This window comes from Zootoca vivipara, chromosome 12 (genome assembly GCF_965207765.1).
Source record: "Zootoca vivipara chromosome 12, rZooViv2.hap1.1, whole genome shotgun sequence".
NCBI lineage: Eukaryota > Metazoa > Chordata > Lepidosauria > Squamata > Lacertidae > Zootoca > Zootoca vivipara.
Window position 1 is genome coordinate 52,702,200 of NC_142595.1, and position 26,169 is coordinate 52,728,368.

At 56.7% G+C, this 26,169-nt stretch overlaps 3 protein-coding genes across 9 annotated transcripts in view; 2 read left to right on the forward strand and 1 right to left on the reverse strand.

Annotated features, from left to right (window-relative positions):
- Window positions 1-6,085, forward strand: part of KIF1C (kinesin family member 1C) — a 46,208-nt gene extending 40,123 nt beyond the window's left edge. For all 6 annotated transcript variants that reach the window (XM_088655920.1, XM_035134297.3, XM_035134295.3 and 3 more), the window contains 3 exons: window positions 213-285; window positions 2,129-2,770; window positions 3,380-6,085. In XM_088655920.1, coding sequence (XP_088512046.1) covers window positions 213-285; window positions 2,129-2,770; window positions 3,380-4,138 — 1,474 coding nt within the window. In that variant the 3' untranslated portion in view covers window positions 4,139-6,085. The remainder of the gene's footprint in view (window positions 1-212; window positions 286-2,128; window positions 2,771-3,379) is intronic.
- A 1,018-nt stretch (window positions 6,086-7,103) lies between these two features.
- MOSPD3 (motile sperm domain containing 3) lies at window positions 7,104-10,725 on the reverse strand. The gene is made up of 4 exons (XM_088654878.1): window positions 10,553-10,725; window positions 9,644-9,846; window positions 8,081-8,245; window positions 7,104-7,488 (listed from the first exon to the last, which is right to left on the reverse strand). Exons 1-4 carry the CDS (start codon window positions 10,723-10,725, stop codon window positions 7,457-7,459), a joined length of 573 nt encoding a protein of 190 aa, XP_088511004.1. The 3' UTR covers window positions 7,104-7,456.
- A 1,881-nt stretch (window positions 10,726-12,606) lies between these two features.
- On the forward strand, window positions 12,607-21,945 carry PCOLCE (procollagen C-endopeptidase enhancer). 2 transcript variants are annotated; one of them, XM_088655925.1, is made up of 10 exons: window positions 12,607-12,748; window positions 13,753-13,861; window positions 14,266-14,527; window positions 15,730-15,810; window positions 16,881-17,005; window positions 17,250-17,386; window positions 18,603-18,877; window positions 20,354-20,425; window positions 20,947-21,117; window positions 21,608-21,943. In XM_088655925.1, exons 1-10 carry the CDS (start codon window positions 12,657-12,659, stop codon window positions 21,766-21,768), a joined length of 1,485 nt encoding a protein of 494 aa, XP_088512051.1. In that variant the 5' UTR covers window positions 12,607-12,656; the 3' UTR covers window positions 21,769-21,943. The 2 variants fall into 2 exon arrangements, with proteins under 2 accessions (XP_088512051.1, XP_034990189.1); XM_035134298.3 differs by lacking the exon at window positions 15,730-15,810 and having other exon boundaries at window positions 21,608-21,945.
- The last annotated feature ends 4,224 nt before the right edge of the window (window positions 21,946-26,169 follow it).

Consider the following 26,169-nt stretch of genomic DNA (forward strand, 5'->3'; position numbering starts at 1 on the left):
CACCCACCCCTTTGAGCTTCTGAGGGTGGAGGAACAACCAAGAGGGGACCCCCTCTGCCAATCTCAGCACCCAAGAAGGTCTTTAGGGAAGGAGGGGGCCTTTTGAGTGAGCTGTTTCTTATGACTTGTAGAGTGGGACCTCTCCTGTCTCTCTGTCACAATTTAGTGTTTCCGTCCTCTCCTTCCCCCATCACCCTTTTTTTTACAAAAAGGCTTCAGGACCTGGAGACGCAGTATCGCCGTGAGAAGGAGGAGGCGGACTTGCTTCTGGAGCAGCAAAGGCTGGTGTGTACATGTCTACATGTCTCGGTTGCCCCATACCTCTCCAGTGTAGGGTGGGAGGAGCAGGCAGGGCAGGAGTGACCCACTTTACAGAGCAGCACCCGATAGGCTGCCCTCTTTGTTGGCATTCTGTTGGAGAGGGGGTGGTCCTGGGTGCAGAGAGTTTGCAGGCCAGAAGCAAGCAGACAGTTGGTCAGCCTGTTCCAGCTCTGCCTATAAATCTCAAAGCCATTCTTGTTTCCAGGGTTGATTGCGGCCCCTATGCACCCCTCACCACCAGGTGTTTCTTTTTGCAACTCATCGATTTTTATAAAGTTAAAAGGTAAAGGTAAAAGGACCCCTGACAATTAAGTCCAGTTGCGAACAACTCTGGGGTTGTGGTACTAATCTCGCTTTACTGACCGAGGGAGCCAACGTTTGTCTGCAGACAGTTTTTCCAGGTCATGTGGCCAGCATGACTAAGCCGCTTTTGGTGGAACCAGAGCAGCACATGGAAACGCCGTTTACCTTCCTGCTGGAGCGGCACCTACCCTGTTTCTCCGAAAATAAGATGTAGCCATAAAATAAGCTGTAGCAGGATTTTTAAGCATTCAATGGTATAAGCCATACCCCGAAAATAAGATGTAGCCATAAAATAAGCCGTAGCAGGATTTTTAAGCATTCAAGGGTATAAGCCATACCCCGAAAATAAGACATAGTGATAGGCACAGCAGCAATGCCAGCTGCGGCAGGAGGAGGAGGAGGAGGAGGGGAAAAATAATACATCCCCTGAAAATAAGCCATAGTGGGGGGTTTTGAGGAAAAATATACATACAACGGTGTCTTATTTTCGGAGAAACAGGGTATTTATCTACTTGCACTTTGATGTGCTTTCAAACTGCTAGGTTGGCAGTAGCTGGGACCAAGCAATGGGAGCTCACCCCGTCATGGGGATTCGAACCGCCGACCTTCCAATCGGCAAGCCCTAGGCTCAGTGGTTTAGACCACAGTGCTACCCGCATCCCTTTAAAAAGTTACTAACTTGTTAAATTTTAAAGTGTCACACAGCCCAAAAGGATGAAAGGGCAACGACTTGGCACAGGCCCAAAGGGCTGAGAAAGTAGTAGTAACTCATTCAAAATATTCCCTTTACAAATGATAAAGGTTTTTTTAAAAAATAAAATAAACATACTCTTCACCTGTGAGAAGCTTGAGAGCAAAGTTTCTATATAGTATTAAATGAGCTGAACATTTGTATATATACTAATAGCACTGAGTGACTATGTGCCTCAATAGGAAATGGAATCACGTCCTGCACAAACACAGGCACACACAAACCTCTTCTGTTCGTGTGAGTGAGAAGGATTGGAGCTCTGCTCACCAAGGCAAAACTGTTTTGAGCATATAATGGCTGCACTGACTCTGACTCCGCAGTCAGGGGAAGCAGTGCTGCTGAATCCTACGCATAGGGCTGCCTTGGAAGACGGTTCGGAAACTTCAGCTAGTTGCTGTGAGCCTTCATTAGGCACCTGGCGAAAACATTCCTCTTCAGCCAGGCCTTTGGCTGTTAATCTATAGTCTTTTAAAGCAGTGGGGGTATTGTCCGACTCACTCCCCCCCAGATGGGTGGGGTGTAAATAATAAATAATAATAATTATTATTACATTATGTATTTTGTATTTTATGCCATGGCCTGTCGATGAAGGCGGTGTATAAATGAGATATGGGAATATTTTTTCAAGAAGGGCAGTTTGCTAAACCCTTGAATACTAAACCATTAAGACTGGAGGATTTTTGGGATTTGCCCAATACAGTCCCCGCTGCCCTCTGCAGAAACTCAGCTGTGCCCCCCCCTCCATCTCCCCAGTATGCAGATTCTGACAGCGGGGACGACTCAGACAAGCGCTCCTGCGAGGAGAGCTGGCGCCTGATCTCCTCTCTGCGCGAGAAGCTCCCGGCCACCAAGGTGCAGACCATTGTGCGCCGCTGCGGCCTGCCCAGCTCGGGCAAGAAGCGGGAGCCGCTCCGTGTCTACCAGATCCCCCAACGGCGGCGGGCAGCGAAGGACCCCCGCTGGCTGACCCTGGCCGACCTCAAGATGCAGGCGGTCAAGGAGATCTGCTACGAGGTGGCCCTCAACGACTTCCGCCACTCGCGCCAGGAGATCGAGGCCCTGAGCATCGTCAAAATGAAGGAGCTGTGCCGCCTCTACGGAAAGCGCGACCCCAACGAGCGCGACAGCTGGCGCGCCGTGGCCCGTGACGTCTGGGACACGGTGGGCGTGGGCGAGGCTGACGGCACGGCAGGGGGCGGAGGAGGAGGGGGCTCCTCGGAGGTCCGCACGGGAGGCACACCCAGCGCGGATGTGGACGACCTCCGGGCCCACATCGACAAGCTGACCGACATTCTGCAGGAGGTGAAGATCCAGAACAACATGAAGGACGAGGAGATTCGGGCGCTGAGGGACCGTGTGGTCAAGATGGAGCGTGTCATCCCCATCTCAGCCCAGGTGAGCTGGGGGGCCTACAAGGGGGGGTGGGGGGACAGTGATGGTAAGGTGAAGATTGTTGTTGTTGCCCACACAAACCAAGAATAGGAATCTGGCCTCTGACTTCTGGCAGAAATTGTAGTGGCTTCCTAAAAACACCAGGGGCCGTGTGGCTCAGTGAGGCTATCCATCTGGCTGGGCAGCAGATGCCCAGAAGTGGGGCAAGCAGGGTGTCGGCACAGAGAGTCTCAGCTGAGGACAGCAATCAGGGAATGGTAGAGTTGGAAGGGACCACAAGAAACATCTAGTTCAATGTGGGTGGAGACAGTAATAATAATTAGAGAACCCCTTTTGGACTTTTTGTGTGAAAAGGAAAATGAATGAATGGAGAGGCATTTGGGTCTGGGGATTGGGAAAACATCGCTTAACAGAAAGTAGAACGGTTGGAGGCCATCCTAGAGCAAATGTTTGGCATTATTCCTTCTATGTAATGGAGAGGCAGAAAACTGGAAGTTCTTCTTATATCTGTTTTCATTTGGATTAGTTTATTTCATTGCATTACGAAAAGGCTGTCATGAAATCTCCTTCAGACCCTTGTGCTTCTTCTTCTTCTTCTTCTTCTTCACCCAGGAGGACGAAGACCTCGAGAATGAGTGGGGCTCGCTGCTCTTCTCCGAGGGGCTCACTCCGTCGGAGGAGGATGACCCCAAGGAGGACCAGGCGGGTGGCCAGGACTCCCTGACCCCCAGGGAGGCTGGGGAGGAGAGGAGGGGCCCATCTCCGGCCTCCCCAACTTGCTGCGACCGCGTCTCCCGCCTGATGGAGAAGGACCCGGCCTTCCGCCGCGGGCGCCTCCGCTGGCTGCGCCAGGAGCAAGTACGACTCCAGAGCCTGCAGCAGCAGCAGCTGGCCAAGGCCCTGCGTCGCACGCAGCCCCACGCCACCCCGGGCAAATTCATTCCCCCCCAGGACTGCAAACTGCGGTTCCCCTTCAAGAGCAACCCCCAGCACCGCTACTCCTGGGCGCCTGGCTCCGCCTTCATGGTGGAGAGTGAGCCAGCCGCCGGCCAGGCGAAGGAGGAGAAGGGGCCCGAGTCCTTCCCCCCGCGGCCCGCCAGCCCCCGCCCCACCCGGAAGAACAGCCCCGCGCCCCAGCAGAACAGGCGCTCTGCCCCACCTCGCCGCAACTCCCTGGAAGGCGGGCAGGCGCGCGGGAGGCGGGGCCCTGCGCAGGAGCACTACCAGGCCCGCAAGCACAACTACTACCCCCGCCAGCACCAGCCCTACCCGCAGCACCGGCCCGCCAACCCCCCGGACGGCGGCCCCCCGCCCCGCATGCGCTGGCAGAGGTCAGCCCCCAACCTGCAAGAGCGTGAGAGTGCTGTGTGACCCAGGACGACCTGGCACTCCCTGGCCAGACGGATGCAGGAGGGGGGCGCACAGGGAAGTGGCAGCAGTAGCCTCAGATTATGGGAGCCCCCCCCCCCCCCCGGACGGCTGCCCACCTGCCATGGACGGACATGACCCTTGTTCTGCAGCACAGAGCTTCCTTTGGGTGGGGCAAGGGAAACTTGGGTGATGGAGGGTGGATGTTTGAGCGCTTTTGCAGATTCAGGAGGTGCCAAGTCGGATCAGCGGGGTCTTTTCTGGCGGGGAAAGCCAAAGAGGTCATTGTAGGGGTGATCATAGGAACGGGTTTAGGAGGGGGAAAGGATGGGTTGCTGTTTGGTTTTACGGTTGTGCGATAGAGGAGGTTGTGGAGGGTTTGTGCAAAGCAGGTTTGTGGGAGGAGGTCAGGAGAGTTTGGCGCAAGAGGCCTTCCGACCGTGGAAGGTGGTGGGCTTCCTCTTCAGCAGAGGTTGGACGTCCGCCTGTCAGGGATTCTTGGGCTGCGATTCCTGCATCACGGGGGTTGGACTAGAGGACCCTTGGGGGTGCCTTCCACCTCTACAAGTATAAGGAAAGAATGGGTGGGTTTGTCCAGAGAAGGCCATGGTAAGAATGGGGTGTGGGGTGGGGCTGAGGGGCTTCCCCTGCACCCCAGTTGCACCTCTCCCTAAAGTCAAAGCATGGGTGTCCTGCCTGCCTATTTTAGACAATTCCAAAGCGGGGCATAGGCGTAGTTCAGCCACCCCTTGGCTTGCTGGTGGAGGGGCGGTTGCTGCATTGGGACACTCCCATCCCCTTCTTTGTGTGGTAGGTGGGCTGGAGCACATTGGCGGCCTTTTAACTGGAGTTGCCCTGCCCTCCCCACCCCAAGTAACAGCCTGTTTTGTTGAAAGGGAACTTATGGGGGCAGAGGAGACCTCTCTGGGGCTACTGAGGGCTGGTGTCCTTTGTCAGAGATGCACACGCTTTGTCTTGGAGCAGCACACACTCTGCTTGTGGCTGGAATACTGCCGGGGGGGGGGAGTTGAAGTCCACTTTGAAGGCCAAGGTTGTGGCCACTGAGAAGCCCCCCCCCCCGATTTTCCTGCCCTCTGTGGAGGGGGCAGGAAGATCTCCTCTGTCCAATGCCACTCATGTGCTGTCAATCTTTCTTCTATTAGTCCTGGGTTTTTTTGGGGGGGGGGAGGAAGCACCTCTTCAGCTGCAATTCCCACACTGCAGGGGGTTGGACTAGATGACCCTTGGGGTCTCTTCCAGCTCTACAATTCTATGAAATGGGGCTACTCCTACGACACCCAGAAGGGCAATATGTCTAAATATCGTTCAGTGGGGCTTCCCCCGCCCCCGGGGAGATGGGCGGAAGAGGGGCAAGCCTCCTATCTCTGCGGCTGCAATATCCTATTTTTAACACACACTACAAAAAAACCACTGTAACCTGCTTGGGGAAGCTGATGGATGGGGCTTGGCTCCGCCTGTTGGCTGCTACTGTCCCCTGACCCCCTTGCTTTCTCACTGCGGCCAAAGGCCTGCCCCCTATTAGCAATCCTGTGGAAATCCCAAGAGGGGGCACCTCATGGTGCACTCTCTTCCCCCACCCCCACTTCGGACGTCACAAGCTTTGCACGAGCACAGCATGGGTTGGGCTAGATGACCCTTGGGGGTCCCTTCCAACTCTACAATTCTAGGGTTCTAAGTGGGTCTGTCCAGCCCTTCCAAAACTGCTTTTTGTGGTGTGTCCCCTGAGGGCTTTCTTGTGGTTTTTTTTCCCTCCTTTCATGAGAGGGATTTGTGGGGTGTATGTATGGGGCAGGGGGTGCCTGTCTGTGTGTGTCCATGTGCGTGTGGGGAGGGGGGGCTGAGTGGCTGCTGCCCCTGGAAATGTGGCTGAAGACCCTCTACCGTTATCCTGTTCCAATAAAGGTGGGAACAACCCACCGCATCTCTCAACGGACTCTCCTCCCTTCCTTGCAAACGGTGGTGGTTTGAGGGGCGATGTGGGTGTGGGGTGCTGGGCTGGCATGGGGGGGTGTCTTTATCACCTCCTTTGAGATGGGGGACACCTGGCTTGACAGATGCACATGTAAAAGGATCGACCACAAGCTGAGCATGAGCCCATAGGGTGATGCAGCAGCAAAAAAGGCTAATACTATTCTCAGCTGCATCCACAGAAGTCAAGTGTCCAGATGAAGGGAAGGAATAATCCTACTCTATTCTGCCTTGGACAAACTCCACTTGGAGTCCTGTGTCCGGTTCTGGGACACTGACAAGCTGGAAGGTGTGCAGAAGAAGGCAACCAAGAGGATTAAGGGTGTGGAAACCAAGCCTGGTGAGGAACGGTTGAAGGAGCTGGGTAGCTTTAGCCTGGAGAAGAGGAGATCTGAGCCAACATCAAATATCTTAAGGGCTGCCACGTGAAAGATGGAGCAAGCATGTTTCCTGCTGCTCCAAAGGGTAGGACTCGAATCCATGGCTTGATATTGCAAGAAAGGAGATTCTGACCAAGCATCAGGAATAACTGACCCACAACCATTTGACCGTGGGGTGGACTCCCTTGGGAGATGGTGGATTCTCCTCCACTGGAGGTTTTTAAGGACTGCCAGGGATTCCTTAGCTGTGACCCCTGCCTTGCAATCGGTTGGAGGGTCCCTTCCAACCCTGCGATTCTACAATCCAAGCACTGCAGGGCAGACCCTCCAAAGCCCCCCCCCCCCGAGAGCCTCCCAGTCTGGTCCTGCTCATTTTCTGGCCTGCTCAGCAAAACCAGGATGCGAGTCTCCCTGCCTTCCCTCCTTGGTGACGCAAATCCCTGTTTCTCTTGGCTGCCGACCCCAAAGGTCAAGCCCTCTCTTGTTTTCTGTTCCTTGCGCCTTGCTGAGGACGATGCTCCCCTGCCCCCCGCCCCCCCGCAAGCCTCTCGTCCAGGCAAGACCCAGCTGGTGAATTGTGAAGCATCACAGCACAAGACTTCCCATCACCGCCTCTGCGTGGCTCACTTTTATTTCAACATGTCAAAAAGGCGTTGCTGGCCTGAGCTCCCACGCCCCCAAAATCTCCTGCACCCCCCGACCCATTCCCTGATGTCTCTCCACTTTCCAGACCCAGCCAGCGGGGAGAAAGAATAACCCGGGCTTGCAAAAAACCCTGCCAGAATTCGCACTCGGAGGAAGGGTGGATGACCCTGGTGGGATATAGGGTGCTCTCCTTTGTTCTGCAGCCATGGTGGATAGGTGGGCACAGATCCCATTGGTAGGGGCGATGGAAGGGGAGAGAACAGGATTCATGGCCCTACTGGTCAAGCTGTCACCTTCCCCCAGGGGGTCACGATCGCAGGAATGCCATGGTTAAGAGGCCTGTAAGAAGAGCAAGAGAGGTGGAGATCAGGGATTTTTGCCTTGATCCCAGGGAGGGGCACAAATTCCATCAGCCCCCCCCCCCCCAGAGGGCTGAGGTCCAAAACCTCATGTGGTGGCTAGTGCTATTTGGGAGATGTATAATCTCTGTTCTAGTGGAGGCTCTTGAGCAAAGCATGATGGGAATATCCCTCCACCACTGCTCACACCAGCCATTGGGAAGGATTGAGGAACTGGGTCTAACTCAGTAAATTGCAAACGTCCAGTTTCCTCCCCCCTAACAGTGAGAGCCATTCAATAGCCTCCCTTGGGGGTTGTGAACTTCTTTGGAGGTTTTTAAGCAGAGTTTGGATATGGCCATTTTATTGTATAGCTATTTGAATGCCATAACTGTAATCCAATAGAATCCAATATATAAGGAATGAAAGCAGCAACCTGGCTGCTGGATCAGGCCAAAAGGGGCCCATCTAGTCCAGGATCCTGTCCTCACAGTGGCCAGCCTGATGCCCATGATGAGGAACCTGCAATCAGGATCTGAGTGCGAGAGACACGCCCCCCCCCCAAATCGCATTCCCCAGAGAAGCTCTCTCACCGAGGACATAAGCAGCCACCAGCTTCTGAGGGAGGGTGACGTGGAGGGCAGGGGGCACCCACGGGCTGGGCTGACCCTCCAGGGGCAGCATCAGGAGAACCACGCAGGTGCCGGCCAGCGCCAGGTAGAGGACAAAGACCCGGGGAGGGATGGGCTCAGCGTGGCCTGGAAAGGAGGAGGGAAGAAGCAGAAAGGTCTGTGTGTCAGTTGCAACAGGGAGAAGGGTTGTTTCCAAATGGAACAGAGGGGAAAGGGAGAGCCGTGGGGGGTTGGACTGGATGACCCCTGGGGCTCCCTTCCAGCTCTATGAATACAAATGCTGCTTCGGTTGATGGAGTTTGACCTCTCCAGGATGGTGGGGAACTTAGAGTGACTTTGACCTGAGCCACGTGAGGGGGGGGGTTGCTCTGCAGGCTGCCTGAACCCCCTTCCCCATTTCATTTGGGGGATCCACACACGCCCCCTCGGTGGGTGGGAGCAGCGAGGGGGGGCTGCCTTTGTGCCCTTGTCAAGGGCTCCCCCACCCCCACCTTTAACTCAGCCTGCCCATTCAAACTCTTGCTGCTGTGTGGCTCCTTTAAGAGGAAAGTCTGCCCCTTTCCTTCCAAGATGCCATTGTGTTGTAATAAGTTCAAGTGTTGGGCTCTGAGCTGGGAGAGACCAGGGTTCGAATCCCCCCACCTCATTCGGTGACTATGGTCCTATTACTGCCTCACCTACCTTGCAGGGTTGTTGTGGGGATTAACGAGGAGGAAAAGAGAACCAGTTTTTCTCTTTGGAGAAAAAGGCGAGGCATGAAATGCAGTAAATAAATAAATACAGATTCCCCCCCCCTGGGATCCCTACAGACAGCGGCCAGGCATGATGGGAACTGGAGTCCTGCGACATCTTGGGGGGGGGCAGAAGTGTCCCCACTGCTGGTCTGCCCTCCGGCTAGCCTTCAGGGTTTCATATAAGCCCTACCTGGCGACCAAATCCAGGACCTTCTGCCTTGCAGAGCAAATGCTGCACCCCCTTCCCTTCCCACAGATACCCTTTGACCTGCCTCTCCAGTGCTTTTGAAGTGGGACCTTCTTTCAGGTAACCTCAAGACCCTCCTACCTCTGCCACCAAAATCGCAAGAAATTTCACATTTCTTATTTTATATGGGTGCCTGCGTATATAGCAGAACGTTCCGCAGACTGCGTGTCTCAATGGGGGTGGCGAATTATAGACTCCCGGTGCTCTTTAACCCCCGCTCCCATCCCCTCCAGTGACTGATGGGAGTTGGATTCCAACAACAACACTGGGGAGAGTTACGCAGCAGCTAGAGCAGGCACCCCCAAACTTCGGCCCTCCAGATGTTTTGGCCTACAACTTCCCATGATCCCTAGCTAAAAGGACCAGTGGTCGGGGAAGATGGGAATTGTAGTCCAAAACATCTGGAGGGCCGAAGTTTGGGGATGCCTGAGCTAGAGGGACCCTGGGCCTTTATATGTGTGGGGCAGTCCTGCCACAGCAGGGACTAGCCTCTTGGACCCCATTCTGCTGCCGCCGCCTTGTGCTCAGCCACGGGAGACTCACCCAGGCCTCGTGGAGAAAGGGGTGCCCCATGTCGAATGGCTGCCCGCTGCTGCTGCCCTCTCCTTGCCGGGCCAGGCTGACTGCTTCCTGGGCGCAGGGTCGTCGCTTGCTCTCCGCCAGCAGTCAGATGTTCCTGGGCAAGGGGTAGAAGAAGGTGCCTGTGGGCATCGATCCGTCCCCCGTTCCTCAGCTGTCCTCTCAGCCTGAATGGGAGAGGCCGTCACTGCCCAGGGCCAGCAGCGGGGTGGGAAATGCACTCTGCGTATGCCCAGAGGAGCAGAGGTTCTAGGCTGGGGGAAGAGTCCCAGGATTTAAGAGTCGGGAAGGCAAAAGAGGAGCCTCGAAGGGGGTGGGGTTCCTGCCCAGTCTGCCGTCCTCTTCTCAGAGTGGGCATCCAGATGCCCAAAGACTGCAGCGCAACAGCGGAACACTCTTGCGCCTCTAACCGGGGGAGGGGCATCGCCAGGAGGTGGCATGAAACCACCCACCCACCCACACTGGATGGTGGCGTGGGGGTCCCATATTCTCCCTTGCTCCCGTGTCTTAATTCCCCGATACCCCCCTCCTCCCGCTTTTTCTCGGTCCTCTCGGCTCCTGCGTCCCCCTCCCCACCGAGGGATGCTCCCACCCCGAGGAGCAAATGCAGCAGTCCCGCCCCGCCCCGCCCCACCCTAGGGGGCTGCCCTGCCCCGGAGGAGTGGGGGGGGCTCTGCAGGGTCTGCCAGCCCCTTCTCAGCTCCGGGACCGTCCCGATTCCCCCCGCGCCCCCTCCCCCAGGGGCTGCCTCGGTCTCTGCCCCGAGGGGAAGGCCAGACAGCTCTGCCAGCCCCTGGATCGCTGCCCTGGAGGGGCAGAGGGGGCATTGACCAAGCCCCCCCCCATTTGCTTGGCCAGCCGCCCCTCTCTCACCAGCTGCCTTCTTCTCCTGTTGTCCGTCTGCACTCCGGCCCTCCCCTCCCCTCTCCCGATTTGTCCAGGTGCTTCCTACTCCGGCCCCCTGGTGGGCGGGACTCTCCCTTTCCCGCTTTTCTATTGGTCAGGCGCCTCAGGGAAACCCCCGCCAGCGCCTCCTGCGTCTCCATTGATCGCCGCCGCCGCCTTCCTGTCGTGGCAACTAAGCCACACCCACACAGCCCTCTTCGCGCGACCTGATTGGCGGGAGCTTCCTGTGACGCCACACACACCGCGGGCGGAGGTTCCCTCCGACGTGGGTCGCCCAGCTGAAAGAATCTTCTGGCGCCTCAATTGGGCGTAATTAATTATAGTAATTATTATTATTATTAATGATTTTAAGCCACCGGAAGACTCCATAATCATTCTTTGATAATTAATAATAATGTAATAATAATAGTAAATAGACCATAAAGAAGGCTGATCGCCAAAGAATGGATGCTTTTGAATTCTGGTGCTGGAGGAGACTCTTGAGAGTCCCATGGACTGCTAGAAGATCAAACCTATCCATTCTTAAGGAAATCAGCCCTGAGTGCTCACTGGAAGGACAGATCGTGAAGCTGAGGCTCCAATACTTTGGCCACCTCATGAGAAGAGAAGAATCCTTGGAAAAGACTCTGATGTTGGGAAAGATGGAGGGCACTAGGAGAAGGGGACGACAGAGGACAAGATGGTTGGACAGTGTTCTCGAAGCTACGAACATGAGTTTGACCAAAGTGCGGGAGGCAGTGGAAGACAGGAGTGCCTGGCGTGCTCTGGTCCATGGGGTCACGAAGAGTCGGACACGACTAAACGACTAAACAACAACAATAGTAAATCATGCTTTTGAACTTAAACTCTCCTCACTGGATGTTTTTAAGCAGAGAGTTTAAGCCACCTGCCCGAGATTCTTTAGCTGCGACCCCTGCACCGCAGGGGGTGGACTAGATGACCCCTGGGCGTCCCTCATTCAACTCTACTGTTCTAAGATTCTAGTACAGTATTCTACTCTTCTTGTTCTAAAATGGATTTAAGTCCGAGCTAGATCATATTCTTATATTATCTGCTGTTTTAATTGACAAATGATAGATATATTTTTAAAAAAGATATCTTGGCAAAGGAAGATTACGGTATAACAATCTTATATTTTAAAAATGAAAGATAAATTGGTCACGAATGCCCGTCAGAGTGGGCAATCTTGTTGTATGTCTCTCTCCTTTTGCATTTATACCCCAAGTTCCCCCCCAACGCGCTCAAGGTGGCAAGCGCCCTGCTCTCCCCTCCTCATTTAACCCCCGCAACAACCACCCTGTGAGGTGGGTTAGGCTGAGAAAGGCAGTGACTGGCCCCCGAGGTGAACCTTGGCCTGTCCGAGGTCCTGGTGCGACAGACTCTAACCACTAGGCCGCCACTGTCCCTGAGTCCCAAAGAAACGCCCCTCGCAGCTTCCTCCGGGGGAGGGGAGGGGTCATGCAGGCGCCACGTGGGCTTCGCTGCTGGAGGAGAGGAACGCCAGACCCCAGGGCTCCCCTTCCCTCCTGGGGCTGCGGCTGGGCTCCTCCGGCCAAAGGGCCCGGCTGGCAGCAGGTGGGGGTCGCGGTCCCGCCGGCGACGGGGGTCCGAAACTTCCCCTGCAGGGGCGCCCTTCTCACGACCCGTGTCGTCGTCTTCTCCTACTCCTTCCCTGCTTGGAGGCAGGAGATCCTTGCTGGGACCCCCCAGGCGAGAGGGAAGGGCGCCCCTTCGGGCCGTGCTTTGGGGGGCTTCCCAAAAGAGACCCCCGCGTGGCCCCTGGGAGTTCAGGCCGGGTGGAGGGCTCGGAGCCTTCTCCGCCGCGGCAGCCCTGCAGGGCTCCTGGGAATCTTTCTCCCCGGAGCGGAGCGCGCTCTGCACATGCTCGGCTTGGCCGTCGCTCTCCGCCCGCCCCCTCGGCGGCTCGGCCCGGCCCCTCCCCGGCGCCTGGCTCCCCCCACCCCTCCGTCTGCTCCCCTTAAGCAGGAGGCGGCGCTGCTCAGACGCCACTCCGTCCCAGTCTCGCCGCCCGCCCCGTCCAGCTCAGGGAAGTGCCCCGAAAGCGACGGCGATGGCGCCCCACTTCTCCCTCCTGCCGCCTCTGCTGCTCGCCCTCCTGCCGCTGGCTCGGGCCCAGGACCCCCCCGCCGGAAACACCACCAGGTACTTGCGCCCCGCGCCCCGTCTCATCTGCGACGGCAGCCAGCCCCCCCCCCCGCAACAAATACCCCCAAGATCGGGGCCGGGGGTGACTCTGCGCCATAGATGTCCCCTTCCCAGTTCCACATCCCGGGGGTGCTTGCGGGGGAGGGGACTGCTGCTGCTGCTGCGCGCGCCCCCCGACGTTTTGGGTCCGTCCGCGGCACATCTGGAAGGGTTTAGGCGAGACGCGGCTGGTCCGGCTGCCAGGAGCCGGGATGAGCCAAGCGGATTCCCGGAATTCTTGGACAGGGTGTCAAGAGAGCTACTGGGAGCGGGGGCGGCGGCGGCGGCGGCTCTGGGTCAGGGGCAGAGAGAGGCTGGGAGGAGGGGGCGCCCACAGCCACTCCGCCCACCCTGATGCGGGTGGGTGCTCTCCTTCTTAGTCCTGGGCTGTCTGTCTCTAGGCTTCTCTTCTCCCGCATAGGGAAGAGGGCAGGACATCTGCTTGGCATGCAGAAGGCCGCCTCCAAGTAGGGCCTGTCTGAAATCCTGGAGAGCCGTAACTGCCCGCCAGTGTACACAATACTTAGCTAGATAGGCCAAGGGGCTGATTGGGGAAGGGACGCAGCTCAGGGAGCAGAGAATCTGCCTTGTGTTCAGAGGGTCCCCGGTAGTAGGGCTGGTTGGAGAACCATTGCTGCCAGCCAGTGTAGACAACATTGAGCTGGATGGACGGACCCCGAAGGGATAATTCAGCTTCTTTACGCCCTGCCCCTTAACTCCCAGACCCCCAGTGGAATGGGCTCCCTCAGAAGTCGATGGGCTCTCCTTTGCTGGAGGTTTCAAAGCCGGGTGTGGGTGTGTCTGAGTCGGGGATTCTTCGTCTGCAGTTCCCGCGTTGCAGGGGGCTAGGCTGGATGACCCTTGGGAGTCCCGCCCAACTCTACACTTCTGTGGGGCATGGTCTTGTCTCCAGCACCCTGTTTTTTCCTCCCTCTCTCAACGCTTCTCCCTCTCCCTTCCAGACCCATCTTCCTCTGCGGGGGCGACCATACTGGGGACAACGGCTACATCGCCAGCGAGGGCTTTCCCAGCCACTACCCTCCCAGCAAGACCTGCACCTGGACCATCACGGTGACTCTCCCTTGGGGCGGGGGTCCTGGGGGTGGGGTGGGGGACACACAGCCAGGTATCCCTGCTCCAGCTCCCACCAGTTGCTGACCATTGGCAGTGGCCCTGTGACGCAGGCTAGGTTGACCGAGGTCCCCCAGTGCGTTTCCTGGCGGGGGGGGGGGATTCGAACCCTGATCCTATTGCACAAGTGTGACGCTTAATTAAGGTCACACAAGGGGAACATTCTCCTTTTCCCTTCTGCCTGCTGTGTCTTTCAAATTTTATTTTCCCCCAAGTGTGGGTGACAGGGCCTGGCATCAATCCCAGTCTCCTTTCTCCTGGGGTGCCCCTGATTCTCCCCTCCATCCGCTCGGCCTGCCTGCCCCCCTCCGGCGCCTGACAGCCCCTTTGCCCCCCATTCCCAGGTGCCAGAAGGGCAGGTGGTGATGCTCTCCTTCCGGGTCTTTGACATGGAGCCAGACCCCGTCTGCCGCTATGACTACCTGGACGTCTACAGCGGACACGCGGCCGTGGAGGGGCAGCGCCTGGGCCGCTTCTGCGGCACTTTCCGCCCCGGAGCCGTCCTCTCCACCAGCAACCGGATGCTGCTGCGGATGGTGTCCGACGAGGGCACCGGAGGGAGGGGCTTCCTGGTGTGGTTCAGCGGGGGGCTCCCTCACGTCGACGGTAAGGGACCCTGCTTGCAGCGGCCAGTGGCACGGAGCTGGCGGGAGTTATAGTTCCAAACTTCAGTCGGGTGCCAGGTTGGCCAAGGCTGCTGTAGAACCCTTCTGACTTACCCACAATTCCTCTGGCAAATTACCCAGGATCCTTTCAGCCCCTTTGCTGAGAACAAGGAGGATTTGTGGGTGGGTGTGGGCTCACGGTTTGGATGCCAATCTGTTTCCCCATGAAACTAAGTTTGTATATTTAAGAGTCAGGAAAACCAAGTCCGGAGATTGTGAGTTGCACTGAGATCATAATGATGATGATTTCTGAGGAACAGTTGAGGGAGTTGGGGATGTTTAGCCTGGAGAAGGGGAGGCCGAAAGGAGATATGAGAGCCATCTTCAGAAATCTGAAGGGCTGTCACATGGAAGATGCAGCAAGCTTCCTTTCTGCTGCTCCAGAGGGTAGGACTCGAACCCATGGCTTCAAGTGACAAGAAAGGAGATTCCGAGTCAACATCAGGAAGAAATTTCTGACAGCAAGAAGGTGGCGGGCTCTCCCTCCTTGGAGGTTTTTAAGCAGAGGTTGGGTGGCCACCTGTCCTATATGATCTAGTTGAGATTCCTGCATTGCAGGGGGTTGGACTAGATGACCCTTGAGGTCCTTTCCAACTCTACAATTCTGTGATTCATTTGGGGCTTTTAAGCAGAGGTTGGATGGCCACCTGCCCGGGATTCTTTAGCTGAGATTCCTGCATTGCAGGGGGTTGGACTGGGTGACCCTTGGGAGAAGCACTTCTTACTCTATGATTCATTATTTGCTATCTTCCTATTGTTGGACCACAGATGACTTTTGAAAATTAACATTGCATGGGATCCCAGCAGGACTGGATCTCAAAAACTAATTTAACAACTGTCAGACTGACAAATAGCTTGTAGGGGGCATTGTTTTGGGATGTGAGCGTTTGCCAGCTGGAATATTCAAAGCATGAGAGAGGACTGCTGTGGAATCTGCCTGGATCATGTCAAGCATTTGACCTTTGACCTCAAGTAAAAAGCATCCGGCCGGCAGGGAGAGCTTATCTGGGAACATCACGAGGGGAGGCTGGCACTCTGCACCCTGGGGTGGCACGAGGAAAGGGTGGGGGGCGTGGAGGTATCGCACCCACTTTCCTCCCCCTCCCGCCCCGCCCCATCCCAACGCACAGGACCTTTTTCCAGGGCGCCCAAAGGGACGAAGAAAAGGGGGTGGCCATCATATAGACTCCTGGGGGTTCTGGGAACCGTGGGACTATTGGGACGGTGAGTATGAGAGCCCAGTTTTTTCCTGCAGTGGCAGCTACAGAGACCCCCCCTCCTGCCCCTCCAAGGAGGGCAAGGCCTGGGCTTGGCTTGGCTTCTTGGGTGGTGGGCAGGGGTGGGTGGGTGGGTGATCTCGCTACTTTTGGAAGCCCATAGTTAGGAGGGTTGGGGTGGGTCCTCTGCTCAAGGGGGATACCCCATCCAGGATCCTCAGGAGGGGCTGGAAGTGCGGGATGGAAGAGATAGGCACCCCTCCAAAAAAATTCTCATTCCATCCTCGCCTTTCTCTGCCTGCTTGTAACCCCCCCCCCCCAAGCCAGTCTCTTCCTCCCATCCCTGGTCCTTCTGCAACCAGTCATTAGTGCGGTCTCCCAAATTGCTGTTTTTGCCCTGCAGTTCTGCTCCCTTTGGGGGCCTCCCTCTCCGCCCCCCTGGACTGTTTGCAGAGCAAACAAGCATTCAGACCATAAGACGCCGGCCCAGCTTTGATTTCAGCCCCCCCCTAAAATAAAAACACCCCCCACCTTCCTTTCCTGAACCATCCCATTGCCAACTTGGGTTCTTTGATCCCTGGCCCCTTCAAAGCCCTCCCTGGCTTCAGGACAGGCTTGGCCTCTGAATTGGGCTTAGTTAGGGGGCTCTTCTGGGGGGGGGGGTGTAGAGTATTGGCTGGCATGCAGCACATGGGGGTAGAGGTTTGTGCAGGAATGGCCGGCCTGAGGACGTGCAGGGGTTTTGCCTGCTTTCACATGGGCATGAGGGCACGACCCCTCGAGGCAGCGACTGGCACACTTGAGCCCCCTTGCCCTGTTGGTTCAAAAGGCTGGATGTAGGCCCACCTTGTGCCCACAGCTCCCAAAGGCTCTGCACGTGTCGGGGGGGTTGGCGTGGGACCCTGTGAGGTCTGTGTGTGTGTGTGTGCACGATTGCAGCGGGCGACCCAAAAGTTTTGCCCCTGTGCCACCTCGAGAGACGAGGGCCACATGCGCACAATGGATTTCTGCACATCCCTGGCCTGGCCCATTCCGCTGACCCCCTTGGCCGCCCTGCCCCTCTTTCTCTCTTTGCAGAGCACCAGTTCTGTGGGGGGAAGATGGAGAAACCCCAGGGGACCCTCAAGACCCCCAACTGGCCTGAGAGCGACTACCCGCCCGGCATCAGCTGCTCTTGGCATATCATTGCCCCAAAGGACAAGGTAAGGCTGCTTGCTTGTCCCCTTAGCCGCATCGCAGGGGGTTGGGCTGGATGACCCCTGGGGGTCCCTTTCAGCTCGACAGTTCTGCGATTCTTAGCAGCTTCCTCTGGGGCCTCTCTTCCCAGGGTGGTGAGTGGGGTGGCACGCAGCAACCACCTCCGTTCTCTCTGCGGAAAGCTTATGAGTCAGGTCAGGCCCACCGGCGCAACGGGAGCTGATTCCCTCTCTTTCCCCTCCGGCCCAGGTGATTGTGTTGACCTTTGGGAAGTTTGACGTGGAGCCTGACACCTACTGTCGCTACGACTACGTGGCGGTTTTCAACGGCGGAGACCGAGACGACTCCAGGCGCATTGGCAAGTTTTGCGGGGACGAATCGCCCAGGTGAGGCTTTGCAGCAACGCCAAATTTTCCCTTTCTGTAGTGACTGGAGCACATCGGCAGCCAGCGAGTCTCCTCTTTGGGATGCTTCCTTGAATCATAGGATTGTAGGGTTGGGAGGGACCCCCGAGGGTCATCCAGCCCAACCCCCTGCCATGCAGGAATTGCAGCTGAAGCACCCACAACACGCCAGGCTCTGCTCAAAAACCTCCAAGGAAGGGGAGTCCGTTTCATGCTTCATCTCAAGATCCCCCTGAGCATTTCAATGGCAAATGCATGTGGCCGTGGGGGATTTCTAGCCCTCTGGACCCCCTGCCCTCTGTGACCCTTCCCTGTCGTTCCTGGAAAGTTTACACCCACAGATAAGGGCCTCCCACTGGCTCTCTCCCTTCCCCAGGTCATTCCCACGCTATCCATGCCGTCCTCTAAGACCAAACATTCCCTTTCGCCTGCTTTGGCAAATAATCTCTCTCTCCCATCTCCTTTGGCCTCCCTCAACTGTTCCCTCTGCCCCTGACCTCACAGGGCCTCATTCTACGTCTCCCCCATTTAATTTCTTTGTCTACTTCATCATCTTTGTAAGAACATCAGCAGCTTCAAGCCCGTCTAGCCCAGCATCCTGAGCGTTCCTGTGGGGATACGCCCCCCCCCCCAGCACAATTCGAGCACAAGAGCAACGCTCTCCCCTCCTGCGATTTACAGCAACTGGCATTCGGGTGTCTAAACCGCCACCCTGGCTAGGAGCCACCCCTCGCCCTCTCCTCCTCCTCTTCCTCCCTCCAACCAGCCTCAAAGCTGCTCTGCCACCTTTCAGTACCTGCTGGGCAGCTCAGTTAATTAGAGCATGGGGGGGGGCTGATAATGCCAATGCCGCAGGTTCGATCCCCGTAGGGGGGCAGCGGCATATTTCTGCCTTGCAGGGGGTTGGGCTGGATGACCCTCAGGGTCCCTTCCAACTCTACGATTCAAAGAATCCCGGTTCCTCACAAATCCTAGCCCCTCGTCTTGACACACCACCCTCTCCTGCCCGCCTTGAGGCCACCAAGCTGCACCTGGTCCTCTGCGTGGAACCAGAAGCATCTCAAAGACAGAGGAGACCTTGGAGGTTTTTTGCCATCCCAGCTGGCAACCTAAATGTGGCTTCCAGGATTTTAGATTAGGGCCAGGGAGGGACCTTCTCTGCTCTTCTCAACCTCTTCCTTCTCCCGCGGTCAACTAGCACCGTCTCCTCAAATGGCAATGAACTGCTGGTCCAGTTCGTCTCGGATCTCAGCGTCACGGCCGACGGCTTCTCGGCCTCCTACGTCTTCAAGAACCCCGACGAGCCGGTGGACAAAGGTGTCTCCCAGCCCACGGGACGTGTCTTCCCAGGCTCCAAGCCAGCCCAGCCAGGCAGGAAACCAGCGGCCCCCAAGCCCAAGCCGGCACCGCGCCCCAGACCGACCCCCAAGCCCCGCCCCAGCCCCACACGGCCCACAGCACCACCTGCTACAGGTAAGGGGCATCTGCGGACGGTGGGTGGGTGTCAGGACCTCAGAAGAGCCTTCCTGGATCCGGCCAGAGTTTCCTTTAGCCCAGCATCCTGTTCCCACGGTCCCTCAGAACCTAGGGATCGAGATAGACTGCCTCTGGAGCTGGAGGTTCCATAAGGACATTGGAAGAGCCTGGCTTGCTGGATCAGGCCCAAAGTGGCTCATCTAGTCTAGCATCCTGTCCTCACAGATGCTCCAGTGGGAAACCTGCAAGCAGGATCCAAGCACAAGGCCAATCCCCTCTAACCCCAAGTTGGCAAACAGTCCATAGAAATCCCCCCTGAAATCCGGTTTAATAATATTTGGAATGTGGCTCCACTGGAACGCCTCCCTCGCCACAGAAGGGTAACTGAAGGCACCCCAAGGGTTGACACGTAGGGGGTGAGACTTTGCTCCAATTCTTTTCCTTTATACTGTAAATGAGACAGATACATTTGTTCCAGCCCCAACACCAGAACCTCTGCAGAGAGGAGTCTTGAATCAATAATGCATAAATAAATGCATTGCTTGTGTGCTGCAGACCTTCCCAGGGTCCCTATTTTCCAGGGACAGTCCCAGATTTGCAGAAGCTGTTCCTGATTTGATCCCAGAATATTCCGGTTTTCCTTGGGACATCCCTATTTTACTTGGATAAATGTTGGAAGCTATGCGTACCATATACTGCATGTGAAACTTATTAAGAACGCCGTCCTTGGATTTGCAGGGAAAGCAATAAAAAAGTGCCCCCCCTCCATGGATTTGTCTCATCCTCTTTGGAAGCCGTCCAAGATGGTGGCCATCCCTGCCTCCTGTGGCAGGGAGTTCCGTGGTTTAACTCTGTGCTTTTTTCTTTTATCGGTCCTGAATCTCCCAGCATTCAGCTGCATTGGATGTCCAGGATTTCCAGTGTTGTGAGAGAGGGAGAAAAACTTTCCTCTCCACACTTCCTCCCTGCCAGGCATAATTTTTATAAGTTTCTATCATGTTCCCTCTTGCTCACCTTTTCTCCAAGCTAAAAAGGCCCCACTGCCCACGGTCTGCAGCAGGCCAGGCTCCCCTGGGATGTGTTGTTTGTAAAACAAATACAGTTTTTATTGATTTCCAATATATAACAATTACCCCCCCCCAAAAGAGGGAGAAGGATACGAAAACAAAATTCCTACTTCTTCCCCTCCAGGACAGATCAATCAAGTTAAGTTTGCCAGAGTCCAATCTGTGGTTTTGGTAGTTGCCATTCTTTAGACTTATCCATAAAGTATTTCCACAAAATTGTCGGCATCCTTTATATTATTCAGTGCATAATGTGTGTTCTGAATGCCCAGGCAGGAAGCAAGGTAAAAGTTTCTAAGGCTGCCCTGCAGCAGGTGATGTTGAGGACGTGCCCCTGAGCATGCGCAGAGTACTAGCTGGGGGGGGGTTGTCCCGATTCTACTCTTCTGCTTCGTTTCTTCCCCTCCAGGTGAGATCACCTGCCCAGACAAGTGCCGCCGGACAGGAACGCTCCAGAGCAATTTCTGCGCCAGCGATTTTGGTGAGCCCTTTAGGAAAGCGGGAGGGGGCATCGTAGAATCACGATGGAAGGGACCCCCAGTAGTCATCTAGTCCAACCCCCTAGAACACAACCCATCTGAACAGGCGCAGGGGGCCAAAGTGGTAAAATGCACACACCCTCGTTCTGCTAGCTCCTGGAAATGAAACTGGGCGGCGGGGGGGGGGGGCAGAAGAGAAGTGGCTGGGGGTGAGGGCTGTCAATCAGAATGAACCCCAAATGTCCCTGGAGTGAGACCCCATAGCCTCTTAGATCAGTGGTCCCCACTGAGGGTGGTTTTGCCCCCTGGGGGGGGCGGTGGTATTACATAGGGGGTGCGAAGAGGCAAGGGGGGAGCAGGGGGGCGCTTGCGGTGCCAGTGACTATCAGTTTTGGTCATCAGTTTTGTGGAGTTAATTAAATTAGTTTTAAGTGGGAACCGCCGGCTACTCTGGATCAAACCTGGGGGGGGGGTGTCCTCCTCCGTTCTGGCAGCCCCTCACCCTCCAACGCCGCTTTTGCAGTGATCTCAGGGACGGTGAAGACAGCCGTTCGAGGAGCAGGGAACAAGGTCACCGTCACCGTCGCCCTCGCCAATACATACAAGGCAGGAGCCCTGAGCCTCCCCGCCGAGGGCAGCGGAGCCACTCTTCGCCTCGAGGCCCCCTGCCGGCAGTGCCCCATCCTCAAGAAAGGTGAGAAGACCCCTCATGTGTCCTTTCACACACACCCACACACCAGCTCCTTCCACTGTTTCCTTACGCAAACTGTGCAGAAAATCAGAGGGGCGGGGGAGGTCCTCAAGATCGTACAACTGTAGAGTTGGTACCCCCGAGGGTCATCCAGTCCAACCCCCAGCCATGCTTGCAGGAATCACTGCTAGAGAAGGCCTGGCAGATGCCCACCCAACCTCTGCTTAAAAGCCTCCGAGGAAGGATGGAACCACCACCGTGCGAGGGCATTTTAACCCTAAGTTTAGTGGGAATCTCCATCCTTGCAATTTGGAGGTGTGGGTTCAAGTCCTACCCTGTGGAGTGGCAAGAAACAAGCGCAACAGCCCTTCAGAGAAGTCCCTCTGCCATCAGCTCTGGGCGTAGGAGAAAGGGCTCCCACCCAGCCAGCCAGCTTCCCCCCACCCTGCGTCTTCTCCCAGGGCTCCATGTATTATTCCGTTTCCCCTTGCAGGTGCCACCTACGTCTTCATGGGCAAAGTCGGCCCAGATGGGAGCGGGCAGCTTCCCCCCACCAGCTTTGTGGTGCCCTTCCGCCAGCCGCAGCACAAGATCCTCACCAACCTCGCCAAGCGCCCCTGCACCGCCCCGCCAGCCGCCAGGAACAGGACCTGAGCCTGCCCTGCCCACATCTCCCTTACGGACAGAGCCACCCCAGGGGTGCCCAGTGGCCCCCACCTCCATATAGCCAATGAACGGGGGAGGGGGGATGTACCCGCACACTGCCCTGCGCTTGGGTTTGGGGAGGTCCGAGTGTTAAACACAAGTCTCTCTTAAATGTATTTTTACATATCTGCATCCGTATTTTTACACATCCAACTCCGTGTTGGGATGGCCGCGTGAATCGGCGAGCATCCACGTTCCCTCATTCTCTTTGGCAGCGGGAACCCCTTGATGCCTGACCCCCTAGGAGCTTGGGGCATACGGAGCACTCATAAGCCCTCTGCCTTGGGCAAGGAGGTGGCACAGCACCTTGGGAGCCCGCTCCTGCAGCGGGTGGGTCCTCTGGCGTGCTTGTGTTAGCAAGCGGTGCCGTGTGCACAATTCATAAAATCATAGGGTTGTAGAATTGGAAGGGACCCCAAGGGTCACCCAGTCCAGCCCCCTGCAATGCAGGAATGCAGTTCTTAGTTGGGGGCGGTCGAGTAGGGAAGATGGCCAAGCTCTCATCCCTGTTACTATGAAGTAATGGCTCCAGGGGAAACACATAAGGGAATCAGAAGAGGCAGGCTGCTGGATCAGGCCAAAGGGGGCCCAGCATCCTGTTTTCACAGGGGCCAACGAGATGCCCATCATGGGAAGCCTGCAAGCAGGGTCCGAGCGCAAGAGCAGCACTCCCCCCTCCTGTTACCAGCTACAGTACTGGCATTCAGAAACATCTCTGCCTCCCAGCTGTGGGAGCAGAGCTCAGCCATCGGGGCTCGAAGCCATTGTTAGCCCCCCTCCTCCGTGAATTTGTCCAGTCCTCTGCCCTGTGTGAGGTGTGGCAGATGTAAAGGTGCAAAGCCCTCGATGGAAGCCCCAAACTCCAACGTCTGGAGGGGGCAAAAGCTGCTCTCTGGGCAACGAGAGAAGGGGCAACGAGAAGCCCCACCACCTTGCAAACAGCAGCTGCTGGCGACTTCTGTTTTCGAGAGGAAAGAGCAGATTAAGTTTCCACCCACGCGGGCGCAGAGCAGGCCAAGGGAAAACCGCAAGGCTCTGCCACATCACTTGAGTTGCAAGGGCGGCCAAGTCCCCCTGGGAGGGGAGCTGGGGTGGGAGAAAGGCGGCAGAGGTGGGGCGCAGGCAAAGGGGCAGAGAGCACCCTCGAGACGGGGTTTGGAGCCAGCACCCCAAGCCAGGCTTGTGGAAGACATCTCCTCCTGGCTGCAAAAACCTCTTGGCCTGTCTCCAAGCCTTGCAGAGGAAGCAGGCCTTCTGACTCTCAGCTGGCCTGCTCTGCGCCTTGCAAGTTGCAACCGCTTCTGGGTTGCCTGTCGCCACCACCGCTGCAAAATGAGGGGAAGGGGTGTAGCTCAGTGGGTAGAGCAGGTGGTTTGCATCCAGGTGAGGCTGCCGGGGGGGGGGGGGAGAAGACTCCCTGCCTAAAAGGAACATCGCAGAGAGCTGCCGCCGCCGCCAGCTGGTGTCGGCAATACTGAGCTGGATAGACCAATGGTCTGACTACAAAGGAGCAGCTGCTCCCCTGGGGGAAGCATGAGAGGCAGGAATTTAGGGATTTTGGAGAGTCATACAGTTGGAAGAGACCCACAGCTCCAGAACCCCTGACAGGCGGCCATTCGGCCTCTGCTTCAAACCCGCCAGGAAAGGAGAGTCCACCAACTTTCAACTTTCCACTGTCAAATGGCTTCTAAAGTTCTTCCTGCACTCGGGAGCAGCCGAAAACAAGCTTGCTCCCTCTTCCACGGGACAGCCCTTCAAATATTTGAAAATGGCTCTCATATCTCCTCCTCTTTTCCAGGCTAAACACACCCATTTCCCTCAACCGTTCCTCACAAGGCTTGGTTTCCAGACCCCCGATCTTCCTGGCTGCCTTCCTCTGCACACTTTCCATCTTCTCAATCTCCTCCTTAAACTGGGGTGCCCAGAACTGGACACGGGATTCCAAGAATAGTCTGACTACAACTTCTCTTCTGTTGATGCTGCCTAGAATAGCATTAGCTTTTTTTGCTGCTGCATCACACAGCATCTGCTCCCCCAAAGCATGGATACCCACCCAGCGACCACCGTTTCCTCCCTGATCTCCCACCTTTTTTCTCCAAAGATCTCAAGGTGGCATGGACGTGGTCCTTCTCCATCTCCTCATTTAGTCTCCACAATGACCCTGCGAGGTAGGTGAGGCTGAGAGGCAGTGTGACGGGCCTTCAAGATCACACCCAATGAGCTTTGTGGAGAAGTTGAGACGGGTGCTGAGCCTTGACCCCACTCCCAGGCCAATACTCTGGCCACAACTCTACCCCTACGCCATTCCAGTTCCGGGATAGCTCAGTCGGTAAAGCACGAGGCTCCTAATCTCAGGGTTGTGGGTTCGAGCCCCACGTTGGGCCAAAGGATCGTGTATTGCATGAGGTTGGACTAGATGACCCTCGTGGTCCCTTCCACTATAATTCTACCTGTTCTAATGTACTGGGACTCCTGCCGCCGCCACCACAAGCACCACCTTGAGGAGGGAACCCAGGCGTCCTGGCTCCTCCTCCCCGCCCCGTTCCATTGCTGCTTCCAGCTCTCCATCATCACCTTCCTTCCAATTTAGGTCTTCTCAGGTGGTACCTATTTGGAAAGTGGGTCCCGGGCGCCGCCTTGTGTCCGCAAGCGGGACTGCGGGGGAAAGGGAGGTTTCGTTGCAGCGAAAGTGCCTGGCCTTCCCCTTTCGCCCCACCCCCGTCTCAGCGCCTGTCCCCGAGCGACCCCCAAGCCGGGCCCCGAGCCAGGCCTGGGAGGAGCAGGTGGCCCCGTCAGTCTGCGAGGTCGGGCCGTCCCTTCTTCCTTGCGCCGGGACCCGAAGTCCTCCGTGGGAGATGTGCCTAAAAATAGCCAGAGGGAGATGGGCAGGAGAGACGCGGTGGGACAGGCCAGGCTGATATCCCCACGTCCATGGGGAGGGCAGGCGCGGCCCCACATCAAGGGAGCCTTGCAGTCGCAAGATCGGATCGAGGGGGGGGGAGGGATCTAGTCCAGCATCCTGTTCTCACAGTGACCAGTAGAAAGAAGTTTCGCGAGGGTAGAGAGAGCCTCTGCACTTGGATGATGATGATGATAAAATTTATACCCCGCCCATCTGGCTGTGTTTCCTCAGCCACTCTGGGCGGTTTCCAGCAATGTATTAAAATACAATAGTTCAGAAAATATGAAAAGCTTCCCTAAACAGGGCTGCCTTCAGATGTCTTCTAAAAGTCAGATAGTTGTTTATTTCTTTGACATCTGGCGGGAGGGCGTTCCACAGGGCGGGCGCCACTACCGAGAAGGCCCTCTGCCTGGTTCCGCATAGAGACCTCGCTCTCCTCGTGGGATTGGCACCGCGATGCCCTTTCAAAGCCGTCTAAGCCAGGGCCTGCTGTCACCGACGGTTGCACTTCAGGGCAGCCAACAAGCTTTGGAAGCACCTGGGCGGCCGCTGTGAGAACCGGAGGATTCCCTAGATGACCTGGGGAGATCCTTCCAACTATGCCATTCTATGGGCTCTTCTTGCGCGTTTCCCTGGCTTGTACTGGACCATGGCTGTTCCTCCGCCGGAGATCCCCTGGGCCTGAGGGTGGCAAAGGGTTCGCAGCGGAGGCACGAGGACCTGGGCTGGCTTGTTGACTCTGGGAAAGACCCCGCAGTAGCACCCAGGCCCTGGTGCGAGAGGGCCCAAAGCTCTCGCACTGAACCCCACGAACAGAGATGGGGAGAGCTTTTCTAAGACCTGGAGGTGCTTCCCCCCCCAAGCTCCAGGTGGCGAAGTGCCTGGTTCTCCTCGCTCCCCATTCAATCCCCACAACAGCCCTGCGTGCAGGAGGCCAGGCTGTCTCGGGGCTCCGTTGTTCCTGCTGGCAATATTATAAAGGGGTATTGGTAATTTCTTCAAAAAAGATGCCCGCTCCCCCTTCCGTTGGCCTTGGAGAAGTTTCAAATCCAGGCTAGAATGAGAGAGTCGGAAGGGACCAAAGGGTCATTTAGTCCAACCCCCCGAAATGCAGAAAGACTTCACCCAATATGGGGCTGGAACCCACGAACCACAGTCTATTATTATCCGCTAACCTCGCCCCCAAACAGCTGCCCTAGTCCCTCCGCCACTTTGGAACCTGGACTCGCCCCCCACTCCCCGCCGTTTGCTCCGTGGACAGTCCGTCCCTTTTCTTCCTCCTTGGGTTGGTGGAGGACAAACCGTGATGAGGGCGAGCGGGGCGCCAAGCGACTTCGGGCAGCAGGGCGCGCGGCTGGCGGAGATGGCACCTGCCGCCTTACGCCTCGCCTGCGCGGATGCGGACCGCCGGGGCGGGGCTTGGACCCGGGCCTGGGGCGGCGGGCGGG

Excerpts from the sequence above, each read along its gene's own strand:
- MOSPD3 (XM_088654878.1), bottom strand. The coding sequence starts at position 10,725 with ATGGAGACGCAGGAGGCGCTGGCGGGGGTTTCCCTGAGGCGCCTGACC. Across the intron at positions 8,246-9,643 it reads CCTTTCTCCACGAGGCCTGG|GCCACGCTGAGCCCATCCCT; the intron begins GTGAGTCTCCCG and ends CCTCCTTTCCAG. Across the intron at positions 7,489-8,080 it reads GGTGGCTGCTTATGTCCTCG|GCCTCTTAACCATGGCATTC; the intron begins GTGAGAGAGCTT and ends CTCTTCTTACAG.
- PCOLCE (XM_088655925.1), top strand. The coding sequence starts at position 12,657 with ATGGCGCCCCACTTCTCCCTCCTGCCGCCTCTGCTGCTCGCCCTCCTG. Across the intron at positions 12,749-13,752 it reads CCCGCCGGAAACACCACCAG|ACCCATCTTCCTCTGCGGGG; the intron begins GTACTTGCGCCC and ends TCTCCCTTCCAG. Across the intron at positions 15,811-16,880 it reads ACCGTGGGACTATTGGGACG|AGCACCAGTTCTGTGGGGGG; the intron begins GTGAGTATGAGA and ends CTCTCTTTGCAG.